Here is a 19,396-nt window from a genome sequence, read left to right as displayed (position 1 = left end):
TTAGTCTTCAGCTGTGATGTTAGTCTCTTCCCTACGTGTTGCCTTGCGAAGACGTTTACTTTGAACCATTTTTTCAACGATGGGTAGAATGAAGGCTAAAACAGCTGCAAGGAGAACAGCAATTCCTGCAATCCAAAAGGACCAATCGTAGACACCTGTTTCATCTCTTATCCAGCCTAAAATAAAAATAATGGGATAAATGAAATTGAAGACATCGTAAAACACGGAGTGTTACATGTAAATCGTGTAATTGGCAATGTCGGTCGTATAGATATGCGGAAACCATGAAATATTATGTGGCATGTCTGTAATTTTCTTTAACAAAGTGTTAATCGGACAAAAAACGAGAATACATTTATATCACCAAAATCAATAGTTTGACTGTGTATATATTTCTCATTTAATGCTAGTATGCCCAAATACCTCACAGGGAATACTCACATTTCAAATCTAATTTGCATGTAATAAGAAACTCATTAAGAAATATTACCGGCAAATGGGGATGTCAGTAAGATGGTCAATCCAATAATTTGATATAATAGTGATGTTCCATATCCAATTTTCTTATGGCCAAGAAATGATGCAACAACTAACGTTGTGAGCACTACGAAACCACCATTACAGATTCCATATATGAGAATAAATATAATTTGACCTGTCAAGAACAACATATTTTATTCAGCCATTGATATGAAAGGTTTCAAAATATTCCACAGTTGAGGAAGTTCTGCCAAATTGAAAGTATTTGATACCTTTCGAAATACGACTATTGATCATTTTCATTTATTGAGACGTTTTGATATTTTGTTCTATCCTATTATATTGGCATGACAGCCATGCACTATAATTGCTGAATATGTCAACAAACGCAAATGGTCATCAAACAGCCAGTACAGTGTGTTCTGTCTTTACAACGTATAGAATGTGTTATATGCTAACAAATACCTGCAAATGTCCTTGTGTATGTACTGATGATAGTATTCATACCACTTATAGCCAAGGAAATACCATAAGGAATGTTAGGTCTTAGACCATGTATATGACCTATAGCACCCCACAGTGGACATGCGATGACTCCTATTAAACCCATACCAGCTGGTATTAGGGCACTATATGTATCTGAAATGCCATAGTCACGTGCACGACGAACCTAAACATCACGAAATTTGATAAAAATAATACGCTGGTCATATATTCATGCGTAAAAAGAAAAAATACAGTTGATATAACCAGATTTTAAGTGAATGCCTCCCGTATGGGTAAATCCATAGCTTAAATGATCGTGCACGCATAGATGGATTGGACAATTCTGTACATTTTGGACGAGCATGCATAAAACATTCTACGACCATGTCAAACATATTATGCTTGTAGAAGTCTTAACTGAGAAAAGAAAATGTACATACCAAAAATAGGATTAACAGACAACTGATATATATTCATAGACAGAACCTCAGTAATATATAATAAGCAAAAAGATTGAATACTCACCAAATGTACAATGATTGTTCCATGTCCGAAACCCTGTCCAATGGCAATGAAAATTTGGAACCAGTATACTGGTTCACGTAACAACGATAAGTCAATCCAAACTGATATGCAGGACTTTAAGCACTCTGAAATATGTTGTCTCTTTCCCGACTTCATCTCAGTTACATGGCTTTCATCTTTTATCAGTTCTTTGCAGGTTTCACCCTTTTCAATCTCATCTGCTACATTCTCGCTTACTGTTGTTTCATTCATTAGCTCCTTATTATGACTATGGCGTTCCTCCTCTCCCAATGACCACATGAGCGCACCAGCAACACTTATGTTGAATGTCAAACCCGACAAAATTAAAAGGGTTCCTCTCCAACCATAACTATCAAGCAAATATTGACTGATCAGAGACAGAGCAAACTGTCCTACGCCCATTCCAGCGAACGCTATTCCCAGAACAATGGGTAACCTTTTCTTGAAATACATACTGACGATTTCTATGCTAGACATACATGCCAATCCACAACCAGTACCTGAAAATAAATGGACATGATGTCTTTGATAACTTTTCATAGTATCAATGACACCTTGATTTTGGGCACTATTTTGACTAAAGTCAATTAGCAGACAGTGCGCTATCAAATACTAGAGGTGGTCAGAATAGTATGTTGTAAATCGATTTCCACTGAAACTGAACATTTCATAGCAAGGGCATTCTAGCCGTACATAGTGTCTAGCATATACTGTTTACGTTATAATTAAATCTCTAATGAATGTACACAAGAAACAAAAGGTCACATGAACATCATGTAAATAGTAGGAGAATATCATTGTATATGAAACAATTGCACAGGTTTGACTGAATACTTGAACCCCCCACCCCTCTATATGGATATGGATAACATTTGATCGTTTTATGCATTATGTATGACAAATCCTACCAAATCAGGTGTTGTAACCCAACAATCTGCTCAGATAAATGATGTTCGTTGAGAGACAACAATGTCACCTAATTATATCTCCTGCCTTTCATCAATATCATTCTCACGAGTTGTTATTAGGGAGACACTTACCTGTAATAATACCGTATGTAAAGAATAGGACGACCAAATGATTCGCAAAGGAACTTGTAAAGAGTCCAAGAAATGCAAGAAAACCACCCAACATCACTGTTTTTTGATGTCCAATCTTTCTTGCCAAAGTCACGCCAAGTAAGGAAGTCGAATCAAGGACGGCGATAAATATAGAACCAATCCATGCTGTAACAAATTGCAGGTTGTATTGGTGCATGGTATGAAAACATGTGTGATTTATTGCATTAGTTCACTCAACTATTTCTGAAAATGACGACACGAAGGAAGATGCACTGTTTAAATATATATATATATATATATATATATATATATATATATATATATATATATATATATATATATATATATATATATACTTGTTTCTGGTATTGTATGCTGCACTTTGATATATAATAAATTAATACACTTTATCACATACACACATGCAAATATTCACATGTATGACGTCGAACAGGGCAGATCAAAAACCCACGTCACCCTATTCTACTGCACTCTTTCTCTCAACTGTTCGAGTGTTCCTGTCAATGCTGCGCTATGCTACGACAAAGTTATCGAAATAATTGTGTATTTAGAAATGCACACATTACTTTACATACATCCTTGGGTGGCATGACTCTGATACGTAGATACGTAGAGGTACTTTTATTTTTATTTTAAAAAAAATATTCTCATATAGATTAGCGAGCTTACACCCAATTTTCCGTCGAGCGCAGAGCTAGCTCCGAAATTACACATATCCAGGCGAATATAATTAAAATGACGGAACACAAGTCGCATTCAGACAAAGTTTACTTACGATTTTTAGAAACTAAATTTGATATTACAATTACATCGAAAGGTTACAACTGATAATTTTGGTTGAGATATCACAACATAATTTAACCTGTACGTAAGCGTGACCTTGCAACAGTCACGCAATGACGTAATTTGCATAGCATGTGGATTGTCTTAATTATGTGATAAATAAATAGATACTCCCACGAAATCAATGTTTCTTACAGGTCATAATGCTCCTAATTATGATTTCGCCTATTGGCTAGACTTTGCATTAGTTTGTGGAATAATACGAGGCGCATTATGACAGAAGACTACGGGGACCTACATACAAAATAAATATATAATACAAATCACTCTACAAAAGCCTTGACCCTGCAAAGTATCCAAAGAATCTCTCAGCTAACTGAAGACACGATGGACTGCATTTCTGTAATCACCAGTACCATTTTATTGCAGTAATTTATAACTTAGAGACATACATATTAAGTAGTTATACTTATACCTGACAGAGGAGAATATATGCACTTGTTGATCACCATTGTTTTAAGACTACATTAAAAAATATTCTAAGTATTCTTATGCTATTACCTGTTTTTGACTTCGATTCGCCAAATGCATCCAAAAAAGCAACGTAGAGAACTCCAAACGAATTCAGGCTGCCAAAAGTCAAGGCAACTGTTAAGAAGGCGGCGAAGACGACGACCCATCCCCATCCACCGTCTGGAGGCTCTCTTGACGATTGTGATTTATCAGCCATATTGCAACAGAGCAAACAATAATGTCTTGAGTTATATCTTAGAAACTGCTGTTACCCCTGTATGACACACAAGCATCGCAAGGTAAACAATATAAAGATAAAGGTTGTAACACTCTATTAATTGGGAACGTGTATTAGAGGTTCTGCTATCGATTAATGAATACTGGTGCCGATTGAGAATATGACGGGACCTCATGATTTGTGAGTGAAGTGTGATGTATTTGAGATATTTGCACCAGTGCATGGAGTGGGAGTGTTCTCTGCAGCTGAAATCATCTCAAGCATGACTGGAAATATTACAACATTGTTAGATGAATATCTAGTTGCAGTGCAAACATTCACATGTTTATCCAAAATGCTGTTTCTAATTATTCAAATTTTATATCGTCATTAACATTACTTGGTTGTGATGTTTTGATGTTCGATTAGGCTAACGCGAGAAGCAATGTCCAACAGAAAAAACGTAATAACAGTTTGAAGCCCTCCACCCCACGTTTCATACATTACATATTTAATGGACTTCAAAATGGTGCCACAAACGTATATAAATATTAATGTTTAAAGTCCACAGGCCAATCTGAACATGCCTCATTTGTTTACCATGCAAACGATGTAGGCTGACACAAACTCACTGGGTTAGCGGCGGAGGTCAAGGTCTCGTAGGTGTTTACCATGCATGACTGGAAATATTACAACATTGTCAGATGAATTTACCAGTTTACCATGCACCGTGTTTACCATGCAAAAAGCTTAGCAGCTGCACCAATTTTGTACTATTATATTACTATATAGAAGGAACTCCAATATTGACGATCTTTAGGTATATTAGCAAAGCAGTAAATGTTGGTGTTTGTTATGAAAATATAGTTTGCTGTCACTAAAATAACTTGCATCGCAACTATTTATAATAAGGGTGATTCTGTTAGCAATCAAAGTCTGTCAAATGCCTCGTAGCTCTGAATGTATATGCTACGAGGTGGACATGACGTCGAACCTCGTAGCAAATACATCCAGAGCTAGAAGGCTAGGTACTACGTTTACTGAGTTCTCAAGTCAAACTTGAGTCAGGGTCATATATCACATTAGACTGACTCAGTTGGTTCTTAATAAATAGCTACCTAAGAGCTATGTGGGACTCATTGGCGAACAGAAAAAGTTACCGATAGTTTAACTGAAATTAATACAAATGAACCGTAAAGGTAAAAGAGACTTACTTGTTTTGAAACATAATTCTGTTATAGTGGCACAGCATTCGACAAACAAACACTTCACTAGAGAGTTAGGCAAGTGGGCGTTGTTCAAGATAAATCAATCGGAAAAGACTTCATGGAACACAAACACAGCAATGCGCTTCCCAATCAATTACATTGATTAGGCTATTAGAACAACAATATTCAATGATTTATTTGGACGTGCCCGTTTTGGATGTATGCAGAGACCAAATGGTGAAATAGTGAATGCATTGATATTATTACACATTATGTCTACATCCATAATTCAGATACTGCTAAGTAGTGTGGGCCCTGATTTTAATTTTGATAAAGAGTGATTCATTGCTAATTGGTAGATAATCATTCAAATGACTGATGTGTACATTTGGCATTGCTATACATTTTATACATTTTGTCAGAGGTCTCTATTACAAGCATACCTTACCGTTTTTGCACATGTCTAGATCGTATATTAGGGAGCCTTCAGTAATTTCGTGGCGGGGGAGGGGGGATTTAGGGTATTTCTGTATGAACTTTAAAATGTGACCCTCCACCTACTCCTTTTTCTAAAATGTGACCCTCCCCGATCCCAAGTTCTAAATTCTGACCCTACCCCCATCTCGAAATGACAAATTCACTGATAGATGACATGGATGGATGGATGGAACTTATGTGGACAGATGAAAGGGACAGTGAGTAGCTGTAACTTTTGATGATTTTTTTCAGTCATGGTTTGTTCGTGTATCAACTACAGCGTTTAGTTTCTTGTTCTACTCCATAACGCACCCCTGTGTTTGGAAAGCACTTGTAAACACAGCCTGTATATGTTCAAACTACATTGTTATTTTTGAGAAGTGATTTTTAGTCTGGGCTAAAATTATAAAGAATAACAGTGCACTTTAAACAAATACAGGCTGTGTTGACAAGTCATATACAGTTTATTTCAAAATGTTTTAAGGGGTAGAAGAAGAAACCGTACCTAACACACAGAACAAAAGTATTGAAAAAGATCATCAAGTTACAGATATTGTCCCTTTAATGAATTTGATTATAAGACAAATATTTCTGTCATGCACAAATATCACCAACATTACTGGTACATTTATTCTTTGTTTATAATTGATATCGTAATTTCTATATGGTACACACTCTCCCTGATCGAATAACTTGTAATAACTCTGAAAACTAAGTATCACTTTGGACATTATTTCCTTCACCTCTCTTCCTGTCACTGTCCTTAGTGTCATTATCACTGTCATACAATACATTGAGGACAACAACAACAACAACAACAACAGCAAAAACAACAACAACAACAACAACAACAACAACAACGTCATCATCATCATCATCATCGTCCTCTTCAGTGGAGCTGGAAACACTGCTGTCTGTTTCTTCTTCCCCTTGGCTACACGAATCGTCGTAAACGCTATACTTGATTAGTTTAGCCATGGTTTTATATCAAGTATTTTGTATTACTAGCCAAAGTAAAAACCGTCTTAAGTCAGCCCGTGCCCCTTTAATGTTTTATTGTAATTTATATTTGGAAATATTTTTTTTGAAAATGTTACCCTGTGTTTTAAAGTATCACATAATCAGTACATTTCAACCCAGAGAAAAAAATATATACAACGACCACACCCATCGCAACAACCACAGTAGTTAATTATGGGATAAATATAAATATGACAACCACAAAAACGACCATGATAATTATGACAATGGTGATTGAAACAAAATATCAATTTAACTGTAATGTCAATAACATTCATGACAACTTCATAATAGCGCTATTTTACCGGGGTGTGGGGTTGGGTGGGGGCTATGTTATACTTCTCTGTCTGTCTGTCTGTCTGTCTGTCTGTCTGTCTGTCTTTCTGTCTTTCTGTCTGTCTGTCTGTCTGTCTGTCTGTCTGTCTGTCTGTCTGTCTGTCTGTTTGTTGTCGCTCTGTTTATGTGTGTATGTATGTATGTATGTATGTATGTATGTATGTATGTATGTATGTATGTATGTATGTATGTCTGTCTGTCTGTCTGTCTGTCTGTCTGTCTGTAAACACGATATACAAAAAACTACAGCATTGACTCTTTAGTTGTACATAACAAAATCATTTTTGATAATTAGGTAAGATCTTGAAATGCGATCATTACATTTAGTAATTGTTGATGAACCTGTGCTACCGTACGTACGCTTCAAATTTCATGTAGTTTCATATAATTAATTTTCCAATTAAGTGGTACATCATGTACACTATCTCAGAATTTTCTATTCCAACAATGAGTGTAAGACCATAAACCTCTGATTTTGTTCTTATGGGAGGCATTCTGTTTAAATCTGGTGTCTTTAGTGTTCATCTCTGATGTTAGTCTCTTCCCTATATGTTGCCTTGCGTTGACGTTTCCTTTCAACCACTTTTTCAACAACGGGCAGAAGGAATGCTAAAACAGCTGCCAGGAGAATAGTAACTCCTGCTATCCAAAAGGCCCAATCGTAGACACCAGTTTCATCTCTTATCCAGCCTAAAATTTCAAGGTGATAAAAAGTAGAAAACGAAAAAAAACGAGATTATATTAATATCGCCAAATTCAATCTTTCTCATTTACGTCAGTACACCTAAATACCTCTAAAGGAATATTCAAATTTTGAATATAATTTGCAGAAACTCATTAACAAATATTACCAGCAAATGGAGATACCAGTAAGACGGTCAATCCAATAATTTGATATAATAGTGATGTTCCATATCCAATTTTGTCATGGCCAAGAAATGATGCAACAACCAATGTCATGAACACTCTGAAACCACCATTACAGATTCCATATAGGAGAATAAATACAATTTGACCTGTCAAGAACAACATTTGTTATTTAACCATTGAAAGGTTTTTAAATATTCAACAGGTGAGGAAGTTATGCAAAATTGAAAGTATTTTATAACATTCGAAATACGACTATTCATAATTTTCATTTATGGAGACGTTTTGATATTTTGACTGTTCTATCCTATTATATAGGCATGGCAGTCGTGTACTATAAATGCTGAATGTCAACAAACGCAAGCGACCAAAACGACCTCTACAGTGTGTTTACACTGTCTTTTTATACAAAATGTAATTATAACAGAAGCTCATTTCTCAGAGACGGAATGTTTTATGCAAAAATACCTGCAAATGTTTTTGTGTATGTACTGATGATACTGGTCACAGCACATATAGCCATGGAAATACCATATGGAATGTTAGCTCTGAGACCATGTATATGACCTATAGCACCCCACAGTGGACGTGTGATAACTTCTACTAAACCCATACCAGCTGGTATTAGAGCACTGTATGTTTCTGAAATGCCATAGTCACGAGCACGACGAACCTAAAGAAATATGAAATTTGATAAAAGAATACACTGGACTGTCAAGAATTTCATGCTAAAAATAAAAATAAAGGTGATATTATGGTGTGAAATTGTTGTCAAAGGGACTATCAAATTTAAACTGAATGCAAAACCATAGTTTATTTTCATCCTACACACATAGTAAGAACGCAAAATTATGTACATTTTTTCGACCAGCATGCAGAAAACATTCTACGACCATGTCAAACACATTGTAGAAGTCTTTCTTGACCAAGGCAAATGCACATACCAAAAACAAGATTACCGGAGAACTGAGATACATTTATAGACAAAACCTAAGTTAAATATATAAACCCAAAAGATTGAATATACTCACCAAATGTACAATGATTGTTCCGTGTGCGAAACCCTGTCCAATGGCAATGAAAATTTGGAACCAGTATACTGGTTCACGTAGCAATGATAAATCAATCAAAACTGATATGCAGGACTTAAAGCACTCTGAAGTACGTTTTCTCTTAACCAACGTCATGCCAATTACACGGCTTTCATCTTTAATCAGTTCTTTGCAGGTTTCATCCTTTTCAGACTCATCAGCTGTATACTTGCTTCTGTGTCCTTTCTTTGACTTTACTGTAACAGTTGTTTCTTTCATTAGCACCTTATTAGGACTACGGCGTTTTTCCTCTACCAATGACCACATGAGCGCACCAGCAACACTAGTGTTCAGTATCAAACCTGACAAAATTAAAAGGGTTCCCCTCCAACCATAGCTATCAAGCAAATATTGACTGATCAGAGATAGAGCAAACTGTCCTGCGCCAGTTCCAGCCAATGATATTCCTAGAACAATTGCCAACCTTTTCTTGAAATACATACTGACGATTTCTAAACTAGTTATATATGCCAATCCACAACCAGTACCTGAAAATAAATTGACAAGGTGTATTATATAACTTTTCATCGTATCAATGACATCTGTGGACATTTTTTTTGACTAAATTAAATTACCAGCTTGTTCGATATCAAATACTAGAGACGATGAGAATCGTCTGTTGTAAATCGATTTCCTCTGACAATGAACATTTCCAAGCAAGGAAATTCAAAACGTACATAGTGTCTGGCATATAAATGTTAAGTTATGCTCAAATATCTGATGAATATACACAAGAAAGAGAAAGGTCACATGACCACCATTTAAAAAGCAGGAGAAAATGGAACAGTTGCACAGGCTTGACTGACTACTTGATACATCTTATACTCTTTGATAAAAGGTTCTTCTTTAAATGGACATGGGCAACATCTGATAGTTTTATACATTGTTTATGTATTCCAAATCATATTAAATCAGGTGTTGTATGTAACCCAGTAATTTAGTCAAATAATTACTGTTCGTTGAGAGACAACTAAATCGCTTAATTTTGTCCTGTCTGCATTTCATCAACGTCACTGTGAAGAGTGTTAATAATGTTGACACTTACCTGCAATAATACCGTATGTAAAGAATAGCACAACCAAATGACTTGCAAAGGAACTTGTAAAGAGTCCAAGAAATGCAAGAAAACCACCTAACATCACTGTTTTTTGATGTCCAATTTTTCTTGCCAATGTCACGCCAAGTGAGGTAGTCGAATTCACGATAGCAATGAATATGGAACCAACCCATGCTGTAACAAATTGCAGGGGTATCATATCAATAGTATATTGGTGCATGATATGAATACATGAAGTTCATACAACTACTTGTACTAAAATAAGAACACAAAAAAATAGGAAAGGAAGGAAGAAGATGCACTGTTTTCTAATAATGCGATTAATTGTACATATAATCGTTTGTGGTATTATATACTGCATTATGATATATAATAAAATAATATACTATATATTAATAAATATCACTCTACAAAGGCCTTGATTTCTTGACTTTACCTAGACTTTTTCTTCTTTCATAAGAATTGTCCGAAGAATTTCTCACATATCCGAATATACAGTGGATTGACTTTTTTCTTATCATAAATACCATTTTATTGCACTAATGTATAGGAGGCATGCATATTAATCAGTTATATTTATACCTGGCAGAGGACATGTACACAGGTGTTGTTCATCATTGCTTGTCAGATTATATGAAGGAATGTTCTAAATAATGTTATATCATTACCCGTTTTTGACTTCGATTCGCCAAATGCGTCCAAAAAAGCAACGTAAAGAACTCCAAACGAATTCATGGTGCCAATAGTCAAGGCACAGGTTAAGAAGGTGGCGAAGACGACAACCCATCCCCATCCACCATCTGGCGGTTCTCTTGACGATTGTGATCTATCAGCCATATTGCAACAAGGCAAACAATGAAGTTTTGAGTTATATCCTAGAAATTCACATTATTCCTGTAATTGACACACACACACACACACACACACACACACACACACACACACACATCACAATTCGTAAGGTAAACAATATAAAAATACAGTCATCGGGAATATGTATTGGTGGTTCTGCTATCGATTAATGAATACTGGTGCCGATTGAGAATATAATGAGACCTCATGATTTGTGAGTGCAGTGTGATGAATTTGAGATATTTGCACTAGTGCATGGAGTGTTCTCTGCAGCTTAAATAATCTCATGCATGACTGGAAATATTATAATGTTGTTAGATACGTCATTTTTGTACTTTGTAATATCTATTAGCTGTACAAAAATTGATGTTTACCGAAAATTCTTTCGCTAATTATTCATATTTTTGTATTGTCGTTAACATAAATGGGGTGTTTTGATAAGTGGATGTTTAACACGATAATCAATGTCCAACAGAAATAGAAATAACAGTTTGACCCCCTCCCTCTGCCCCACTTCTGAACATGCCCCATTTGCTTACTAAGATGGTGACCGACATAAAGTCCTTGGGTTAAAGGAGGTCAAGGCTTCTAAATCAAAGGTCACCCAACTCCAACCGTTCACCATACACAAAGCTGTGAAGCTGCACCCATGTTGTACTATTAAAGGAGGTCCAATTTAACGATTCCTGGGTATATGATGATCTAAGCAGTAAATGGTGGTGTTTGTTATGAATATATAGTTCGCTGTCATTGCATTACCTTGCATCAAACCTAGCTAGAACAGGAGTAATTCTGTTAGCAATCAAAGTATGTCAAATCGTTATGACGACACATCGGTACAACGTTTACTGATTTCGTGAGTACAATTTGAGTGTCATATATCACATTAGACTGATGCAGTTGGTTCTTAATAAATAACTACCTAATAACTTGATATGGTACTCATTGGCTAACAGAAAAAATTACCGATAGTTAAACAGAAATTAATACAATAAACCATGAGGTGAGACTTACTTGACTTGAACCATAATGCTGTTATAGTGGCATACTATTCGACAAACAAATAGACTAGAGGGCGTTGTTCGTGATAAATCAATCGGAAAAAGACTTTATGGAACACAAACACAGCAGTTGAGCTAACCCATCAATTACATGTTTAGGTTTTTAGAACAACTATATTTAATGATTTATTTGGACGTGCCCATTTTGGATGTATGTGGAGACCACGTGATGAAATAGTGAATGTATTAATATTATTATACATTATGTCTACATCCATAAACTCAGAAACTGCTAAGCAGTTTGGCAACTGATTTTAATTTTGGTAAACAGTGATTTATTGGTAGAAAATCAATTAAATGATTGATGTGTACATCTGACATTGCTATATATTCTATAAATTGTGTCAAAGGTCTCTATTACAAAGTATACATTACAGTTTGTAAACTATGTGTCTGGATCATATATTAAAGAGTGAAAGCGAACATTCCTACCCAGAGACAAAGCTTGTGCAATTAGTTATGTAATTACGATTTGCGGTAATTAAGCTGTCTTGTAAGAATGTACACTTCAGACTCCACAACATTTGGTAGATACATCAACCACAACACAGCAGACATGTCATATCAAGCTAGTTGGCATACGTTTAGATTTACTTAATTTCATTTAACTTGGTACATGCATCAACCAAAACATTTCGCACGTGTTTGATGTCATATTGTATGTATATTAATTGTGATATGTAATTTGCATACATAATAATTTTTGATAATAATGGAATATCTTTAGAATGCAGGCATTTCATTTTAGATAATTTAGTATATGCATTGATGGTAAAGAAGTGCATGTGTACATCCTTTAAAGCTTGTTGATGTGCCTTACAACCATAATGGTTAATCTGCATAATTAATGTTTTTCAATACTTCGGCAATATGTTAACCATGCAAGCTTCAAATCCCATATAGTTTCATATAACAATGAGTGTAAGACCAAAAATATGTGGTTTTGTTCTGATCGATGGGAGGCATTCAGTTTCAATATGGTCTCTTTACTCTTCAGCTGTGATGTTAGTCTCTTCCCTATGTGTTGTCCTGCGTTGGCGTTTCCTTTCAACCACTTTTTCAATGACGGGCAGAAGGAATGCTAAAACAGCTGCCAGGAGAATAGCAATTCCTGCAATCCAAAAGGCCCAATCATAGACACCAGTTTCATCTCTTATCCAGCCTAAAATTGTAAGGGTATAAATGGTGGAATAAAAACAATAAGTATGGTGCAAGTTGAAGACATCGTAAAACACAAAGTGTTATATAAAAAATCATGTGACTGACAATGTCGGTCGTATAGATATGCGAAATCTATTAAATGCTGTCAAAAAATGCCATGTTTCAGTTTCTTCAAAAAAGTGTAAAACGGGAAAAAACGAGATTATATTAATATCAACAAAATCAATTTTTTGACTGTATAGATATTTCTCATTTAAAGCTATTATGCCAAAATACTTCACAACGAATATTCAAATTTTGAATTTAATATACATGTAATCAGAAACGCACTAACAAATATTACCGGCAAATGGAGATATCAACAAGATGGTGAATCCGGTAACTTGATATAATAGTGATGTTCCATATCCAATCTTGTTATGTCCCAGGAATGATGAAACAACCAATGTCATGAACACTCTGAAACCACCATTACAGATTCCATATATGAGAATAAATATAATTTGACCTGTCAAGAGGAATATTTTCATTTAACCATTGAAAGGTTTCAAAATATTCCACAGCTGAGGAAGTTATGGCAAATTGAAAGTATTTGATAACTTTCGAAAAACGACTGTTGATCATTTTCATTTATGGAGACGTTCTGATATATTGATTCTTCTATTGACTGTTATGTACTTTAATTGCTGGATATGTCAACAAAAGCAACTGGTCATCAAACAGCATACAGTGTGTTCTGTCTTTACCACATATAACAGAAACTCATTTCTCAGAGGAGGAAGTGTTATAAGATAAAATACCTGCAAATGTCCTTGTGTATGTACTGATGATAGTGATCACACCACATACAGTCATGGAAATACCATATGGAATGTTAGCTCTTAGACCATGTATATGACCAATAAGACCCCACAGTGGACGTGTGACGACTTGTATTAAACCCATAACAGCTGGTATTAGAGCACTGTGTGTATCTGAAATGCCATAGTCACGAGCACGACGAACCTAAACAAACACAAATTTGACATTATGGTGAGAAACTGCTGTCCATGAAACTACCAGAGTTAAACGGAATGCCTCCTGTAAGGGCAACGTTTCTTTGTTCGTACACACAGAGTTGGGATGCACAATTATGTACATTGCGGACCAGCATTTAGAAAATGTTCTACGATTATGTCAAACATATTATGCTTGTAGAAGTATTTCTTGACTAAAGACCGAAATGCACATACCATGAGCAATATTATCGGACTGCCGATATATATATATATATATATATATATATATATATATATATATATATATATATATATATATATATATATATATATATATATATATATATATATATATATATATATATATATATATATATATAACTCGGTGAGTATCAATCTGCTAAGACAGTGCTCTATACCGCAGTGGCAGAGCGTAATAGTTTTGGTAGTACTGGAACTCTCTCTTGGGTGTAACTCGGAGTTTCACGCATATTGCGATCATCAGACACAGAGAGTGTCTGATGATCGCAATATGCGTGAAACTCCGAGTTACACCCAAGAGAGAGTTCCAGTACTACCAAAACTATATATATATATATATATATATATATATATATATATATATATATATATATATATATATATATATATATATATATATATATATATATATATATATATATATATAAGCCAAAACGATTGAAATTATACTCACCAAATGTACAATGATTGTTCCGTGTGCGAAACCCTGTCCAATGACAATGAAAATTTGGAACCAGTATACCGGTTCACGTAGCAATGATAAGTCAATCAAAACTGATATGCAGGACATAATGCCATCTGAAATATGTTTCCTTTTTCCCAATTTCAACCCAATTACATGGCTTTCATCTTTTATCAGTTCCTCGCAGTTTTCATTCTTTTCAAAGTCATCTGCTACATTCTCGCTTGTGTTTATTGTTTGACTTTGTACCTGCTTCATTCATTAGCTCCTTATTAGGACTATGACTTTTCTCCTCTACCATAGGCCACATGATCATGAGCGCACCAGCAACAGATATGTTCAATGTCAAACCTGACAAAATTAAAAGGGTTCCCCTCCAACCATAGCTATCCAGCAAATTTTGACTGATCATACATAATGCAAACTGTCCAGCACTAGCTCCAGCCAACGATATTCCCAGAACAATGGCCAACCTTTTCTTGAAATACATACTGACGAATTCTACGCTAGCCATATATGCCAATCCACAACCAGTACCTGAAAATAAATTGACAAGACGTATTTGATGACTTTCAATGACATCAGTGGGCATTATTTTGACTAAAGTCAATTAGCAGATAGTGCACTCTCAAATACTAGCGGCGGGCAGAATCGTATGTTGTAAATCGATTTCCACTGACACTGATCATTTCCAGGCAAGGAAATTCTAGCCGTACTTGAGTTATGGTTAAATCTCTGATTACTGTACACAATAAACAGAAGGTTAAATGACCATCATGTAAAAAGTAAGAGAATACTTGACCCATCTTATACTCTGTAATAAAAGTTTATTTAAAAGGACATGGACAACATCTGATCGTTTTATGCCAAATCACAACAAATCATGTGTTGTAACCAAATATACTGGTCAAATAATTACTGTTCTTTGAGAGACAAGAAAGTAGCCTTATGTCATGTCTATATTTCACCAACGTCACTATGTTTATTATGATGATACTTGCCTGTAATAATACCGTATGTAAAGAATAGGACAACCAAATCATTCGCAAAGGAACTTGTAAAGAGTCCAAGAAATGCAAGAAAACCACCCAACATCACTGTTTTTTGATGTCCAATCTTTCTTGCCGAAGTCACGCCAAGTGAGGTAGTCGAATGAAGAATAGCAATAAATATGGAACCAACCCATGCTGTAACAAATTGCAGGGTAACATATCAATAGTATATTGGTGCATGGTATGAATACATGTGTGACTTATTGCATGTAGTTGATACAACTACTTGTATTGATATTAGACCACACAAAAATACGAATAAGATGACAAGAAGTAAGATGCACTATTTCGTAATAATGCTATTAATTGTACATATACTCGTTTGTGGTATTATATAGTGCATTGTGGTATTTAATAGAATAATTTGCACAAAGAAAGACGACCCTCTGCTCAGATTCCACAGAAGTCTATGTAGTCAACACCACCACCACACTTTAAGTCAGTCAAGAATACATTTTGATTTCTGTGATGATAATTGATGAATAAATATATATATATATATAGATTGATAGTTTAAGCATTAGTTGTAAATTGCTGTGTTTGGGGATCACACTTATATATCCTGTTGTTGCTGTAAACCGTCTTTGAGAGTGATATTAAATTACATGTGAGTATAGATGATCACACAGCAGAAATTTACTGAATATTGTGAATTATGAATAATTGTAAATATTCTATTTACTGTTATTCACAAATACTATCCACCAATTACTCAATAGTTTATTTTCCTATATATTGAACAATGAACAGACTTAAGAACTGAATGTTCGAGCCACTATAATCATGAATATAGGTAGAGAATGATAGGACGTGTATTCACTCCTGACATTTGGACATTTTGCGTTTGAGATCGGAATAACACATCGAATCCCAGACCACATTAAGCTTGGTTCCATACATTATAATAATTTATAATAATAATAATAATAATAATAATAATAATAATAATAATAATCTTTATTTATACTGGATAGTTCTTTAAGCATTTAAACACTTGTCTCCCAAGAAGTCCAGTGAGGGCCATCCCTTATGTCAAATATAAAACATAGCAGTTACAAGGGAATTTGTATACAACCAAGCATAGCATATAATTTTCACTAGGATTCTATTGATAGGACTAGTACATCATTTTGTGGAAAAATCTACCTACAAAGGCCTTGATTTTTTGCACATTCAAAAACCCATTATAAAAGGTATCCGACGAAACAACCTAAACGCACGATAGATTGACATTGTTAACATGAATACCATTTCTCAATTGTACTAAATTATAGTATAAAGGCAAGCATACTAAGAATTTATAGTTTTACCAACCTGGAAAAGGGTTGTCCACTACTACATGATCATATGTTTTAAATATTATTATATCATTACCCGTTTTTGACTTCGATTCGCCAAATGCATCCAAAAAAGCTACGTAAAGAACGCCAAACGAATTCATGCTCCCAGTAGTCAAGGAAAGGGTTAAGAAGGCGGCGAAGACGACGACCCATCCCCATCCACCATCTGGAGGCTCTCTTGACGGTCTTGGGCTATCAGCCATATTGCAACAGGACAAACATTGAAATCTTGAGTTATATCCTAGAAAGTGTCGTTATTCCTGTAATTGGCATATACATCATTTCACGAGTGAGCTTGGGTTGAATGTTGTTAAAGGCATGGTAATGTGTCTGTCTATATGACACTGGCACGCAATATACACGTATATTATACGTCTACGTTTACAGCGGCTGAGCTTATTGCAGTGGCACTTCTTTGGAACGTTACTAATTGTCTGGTCAGACAATACACGGATCATCGGTGTGGAATTTATTTAAACAAGCTATTTATTTCAAAACATTTCAACTGTAAAATGCTCAACATGTACAGACATGTTTGGTATGAGAATATGACGTAAACAGGAATGTTTAATTGGGAACGTGATAGATTTCGTGAAATAACTATTACTTGTCTAAAAACATATTTTGTTCATATTTTGTATCGTCATTAACATACATTGGGCGGTTATTTGATGTACTATAAGTGGTTGGTTAACACGCAATCCAATTTCAACGTGTGTAGAAAACAAACCAACAGTATGACTCCCCTCACCTGTCATTGGTTATGTGTTTATGTGAATTCAAAAATGCTAGTACACAAATTTATATATACAATAAAGATTAAAGTCCAGCGGCCTCATTTGACCTCATTTCTTTACGAAGATGTAGGCTGACATAAACTCATTTGGGCAATCTCAAGGGCTCAAAGGTCACCCGACGCCATATTCACCATGCAAGCTGTTGAGTAGCTAGCTGCACATATGCTGTACTTAGGAGGTCTAATAATGACGGTTCGTACGTATATGATGAGCTAAGCAGTACATATTGGTGATTATTGTAAAGATATAGTTCGCTGTTACTGAATTATTAACTTGCGTCTAAACAATTCACAATGGTGGTCATCCTGTTAGCAATACAAGCCTCTCAACTTGTTATCACGATGCCTCGTTTGGGTGTGGGTCATATGACATTATACGCACACGTTCGTTCGTAATAAGTACTAATTAACAGCATTATGAATCACTTTCGGCCTGGAGAAAAAAGTACCTGAAAGCTGAACTGAAATATATTGTTACGATGATTTAGACCATAAAGGTGATACTTACTTTAATTGAAACATGGTGCTGTTGCAGTGACACAGTATTCGCCGAATAAATAAATAACTAGAGAGAAAGGTAGACAAGAGGGCGCTGTTCGTGTTTAACCAATTTGCAAAGACTTAATGAAAGTCACACATAGTTGTTGACTTAACCCATCAATTACAACATGTTTAGACTTTAAATTTAGGACAACTTTTTTCAATGATTTATTAGAATGTGCCAGTTTAGTTGTATTTATGATAAATGATAAACAGTGTTTTATTATTGGTGAAGTTTATTTCCCATCCTCAAGATATGTAATGACAGTTGACAAAGTTGTCAGCGAAAACGTGACGATCTCAGTCCTTTCCAGACAATGAAACTGTTCTTATGGTTAGTCTTTTTTTCTTTTCACACATTCGTTATAAAAAGTGACATGTTGATGACATTGTATGCCCCATGTAGTAACGTTTTTGATTGGGACAAATGCCAGCAGTTGAAATAATAAAGAATGTTAATACTACAATCTATCAATACACACTCAGTAAGGAAAGGCAAACACTATAGACACACGCCAGAAAATATTTGAAGAGTCCATTTATTTGTTTCAGAAACATTCGTGAAAGCGAAGGACATGGCAATAGAGACCCTAATAATCAATTGTTACAATTGTTAATTTTTTACTTTTACATCACCTTTACTAAACATATAGAATTTTATATGACTAAGGACAAGCGGTGCTTTGACATTAAAACATTTTCATATATA

At 35.0% G+C, this 19,396-nt stretch overlaps 3 protein-coding genes across 3 annotated transcripts; all 3 read right to left on the bottom strand.

Moving 5' to 3' along the window:
• LOC144451236 (monocarboxylate transporter 13-like) lies at window positions 1-4,107 on the bottom strand. The gene is made up of 6 exons (XM_078142036.1): window positions 3,939-4,107; window positions 2,553-2,738; window positions 1,492-2,012; window positions 946-1,150; window positions 491-655; window positions 1-176 (listed from the first exon to the last, which is right to left on the bottom strand). Exons 1-6 carry the CDS (start codon window positions 4,105-4,107, stop codon window positions 1-3), a joined length of 1,422 nt encoding a protein of 473 aa, XP_077998162.1.
• Window positions 4,108-7,662: 3,555 nt separating this feature from the next.
• Window positions 7,663-11,000, bottom strand: LOC144451235 (monocarboxylate transporter 13-like). Its single transcript, XM_078142035.1, has 6 exons — window positions 10,832-11,000; window positions 10,152-10,337; window positions 9,047-9,594; window positions 8,484-8,688; window positions 8,000-8,164; window positions 7,663-7,838 (listed from the first exon to the last, which is right to left on the bottom strand). The coding sequence occupies exons 1-6, from the start codon at window positions 10,998-11,000 to the stop codon at window positions 7,663-7,665; spliced, it is 1,449 nt and encodes a 482-aa protein (XP_077998161.1).
• A 2,062-nt stretch (window positions 11,001-13,062) lies between these two features.
• On the bottom strand, window positions 13,063-15,551 carry LOC144451234 (monocarboxylate transporter 12-B-like). The gene is made up of 5 exons (XM_078142034.1): window positions 15,209-15,551; window positions 14,951-15,051; window positions 14,038-14,242; window positions 13,581-13,745; window positions 13,063-13,238 (listed from the first exon to the last, which is right to left on the bottom strand). Exons 1-5 carry the CDS (start codon window positions 15,549-15,551, stop codon window positions 13,063-13,065), a joined length of 990 nt encoding a protein of 329 aa, XP_077998160.1.
• Between the last annotated feature and the right edge of the window lie 3,845 nt (window positions 15,552-19,396).

Source organism: Glandiceps talaboti, chromosome 21 (genome assembly GCF_964340395.1).
Source record: "Glandiceps talaboti chromosome 21, keGlaTala1.1, whole genome shotgun sequence".
Lineage (NCBI taxonomy): Eukaryota > Metazoa > Hemichordata > Enteropneusta > Spengelidae > Glandiceps > Glandiceps talaboti.
This window is presented reverse-complemented; position numbering and strand designations above follow the sequence as displayed.

Excerpts from the sequence above, each read along its gene's own strand:
- LOC144451236 (XM_078142036.1), bottom strand. The coding sequence starts at position 4,107 with ATGGCTGATAAATCACAATCGTCAAGAGAGCCTCCAGACGGTGGATGG. Across the intron at positions 2,739-3,938 it reads CGAATCGAAGTCAAAAACAG|CATGGATTGGTTCTATATTT; the intron begins GTAATAGCATAA and ends AATTTGTTACAG. Across the intron at positions 656-945 it reads ATACACAAGGACATTTGCAG|GTCAAATTATATTTATTCTC; the intron begins GTATTTGTTAGC and ends TGTTCTTGACAG.
- LOC144451235 (XM_078142035.1), bottom strand. The coding sequence starts at position 11,000 with ATGGCTGATAGATCACAATCGTCAAGAGAACCGCCAGATGGTGGATGG. Across the intron at positions 10,338-10,831 it reads CGAATCGAAGTCAAAAACGG|CATGGGTTGGTTCCATATTC; the intron begins GTAATGATATAA and ends AATTTGTTACAG. Across the intron at positions 9,595-10,151 it reads TACATACGGTATTATTGCAG|GTACTGGTTGTGGATTGGCA; the intron begins GTAAGTGTCAAC and ends ATTTATTTTCAG.
- LOC144451234 (XM_078142034.1), bottom strand. The coding sequence starts at position 15,551 with ATGCCCACTGATGTCATTGAAAGTCATCAAATACGTCTTGTCAATTTA. Across the intron at positions 15,052-15,208 it reads GGAGCTAATGAATGAAGCAG|TTTTGATTGACTTATCATTG; the intron begins GTACAAAGTCAA and ends CCTGCATATCAG. Across the intron at positions 13,239-13,580 it reads GTTGATATCTCCATTTGCCG|GCTGGATAAGAGATGAAACT; the intron begins GTAATATTTGTT and ends TTACAATTTTAG.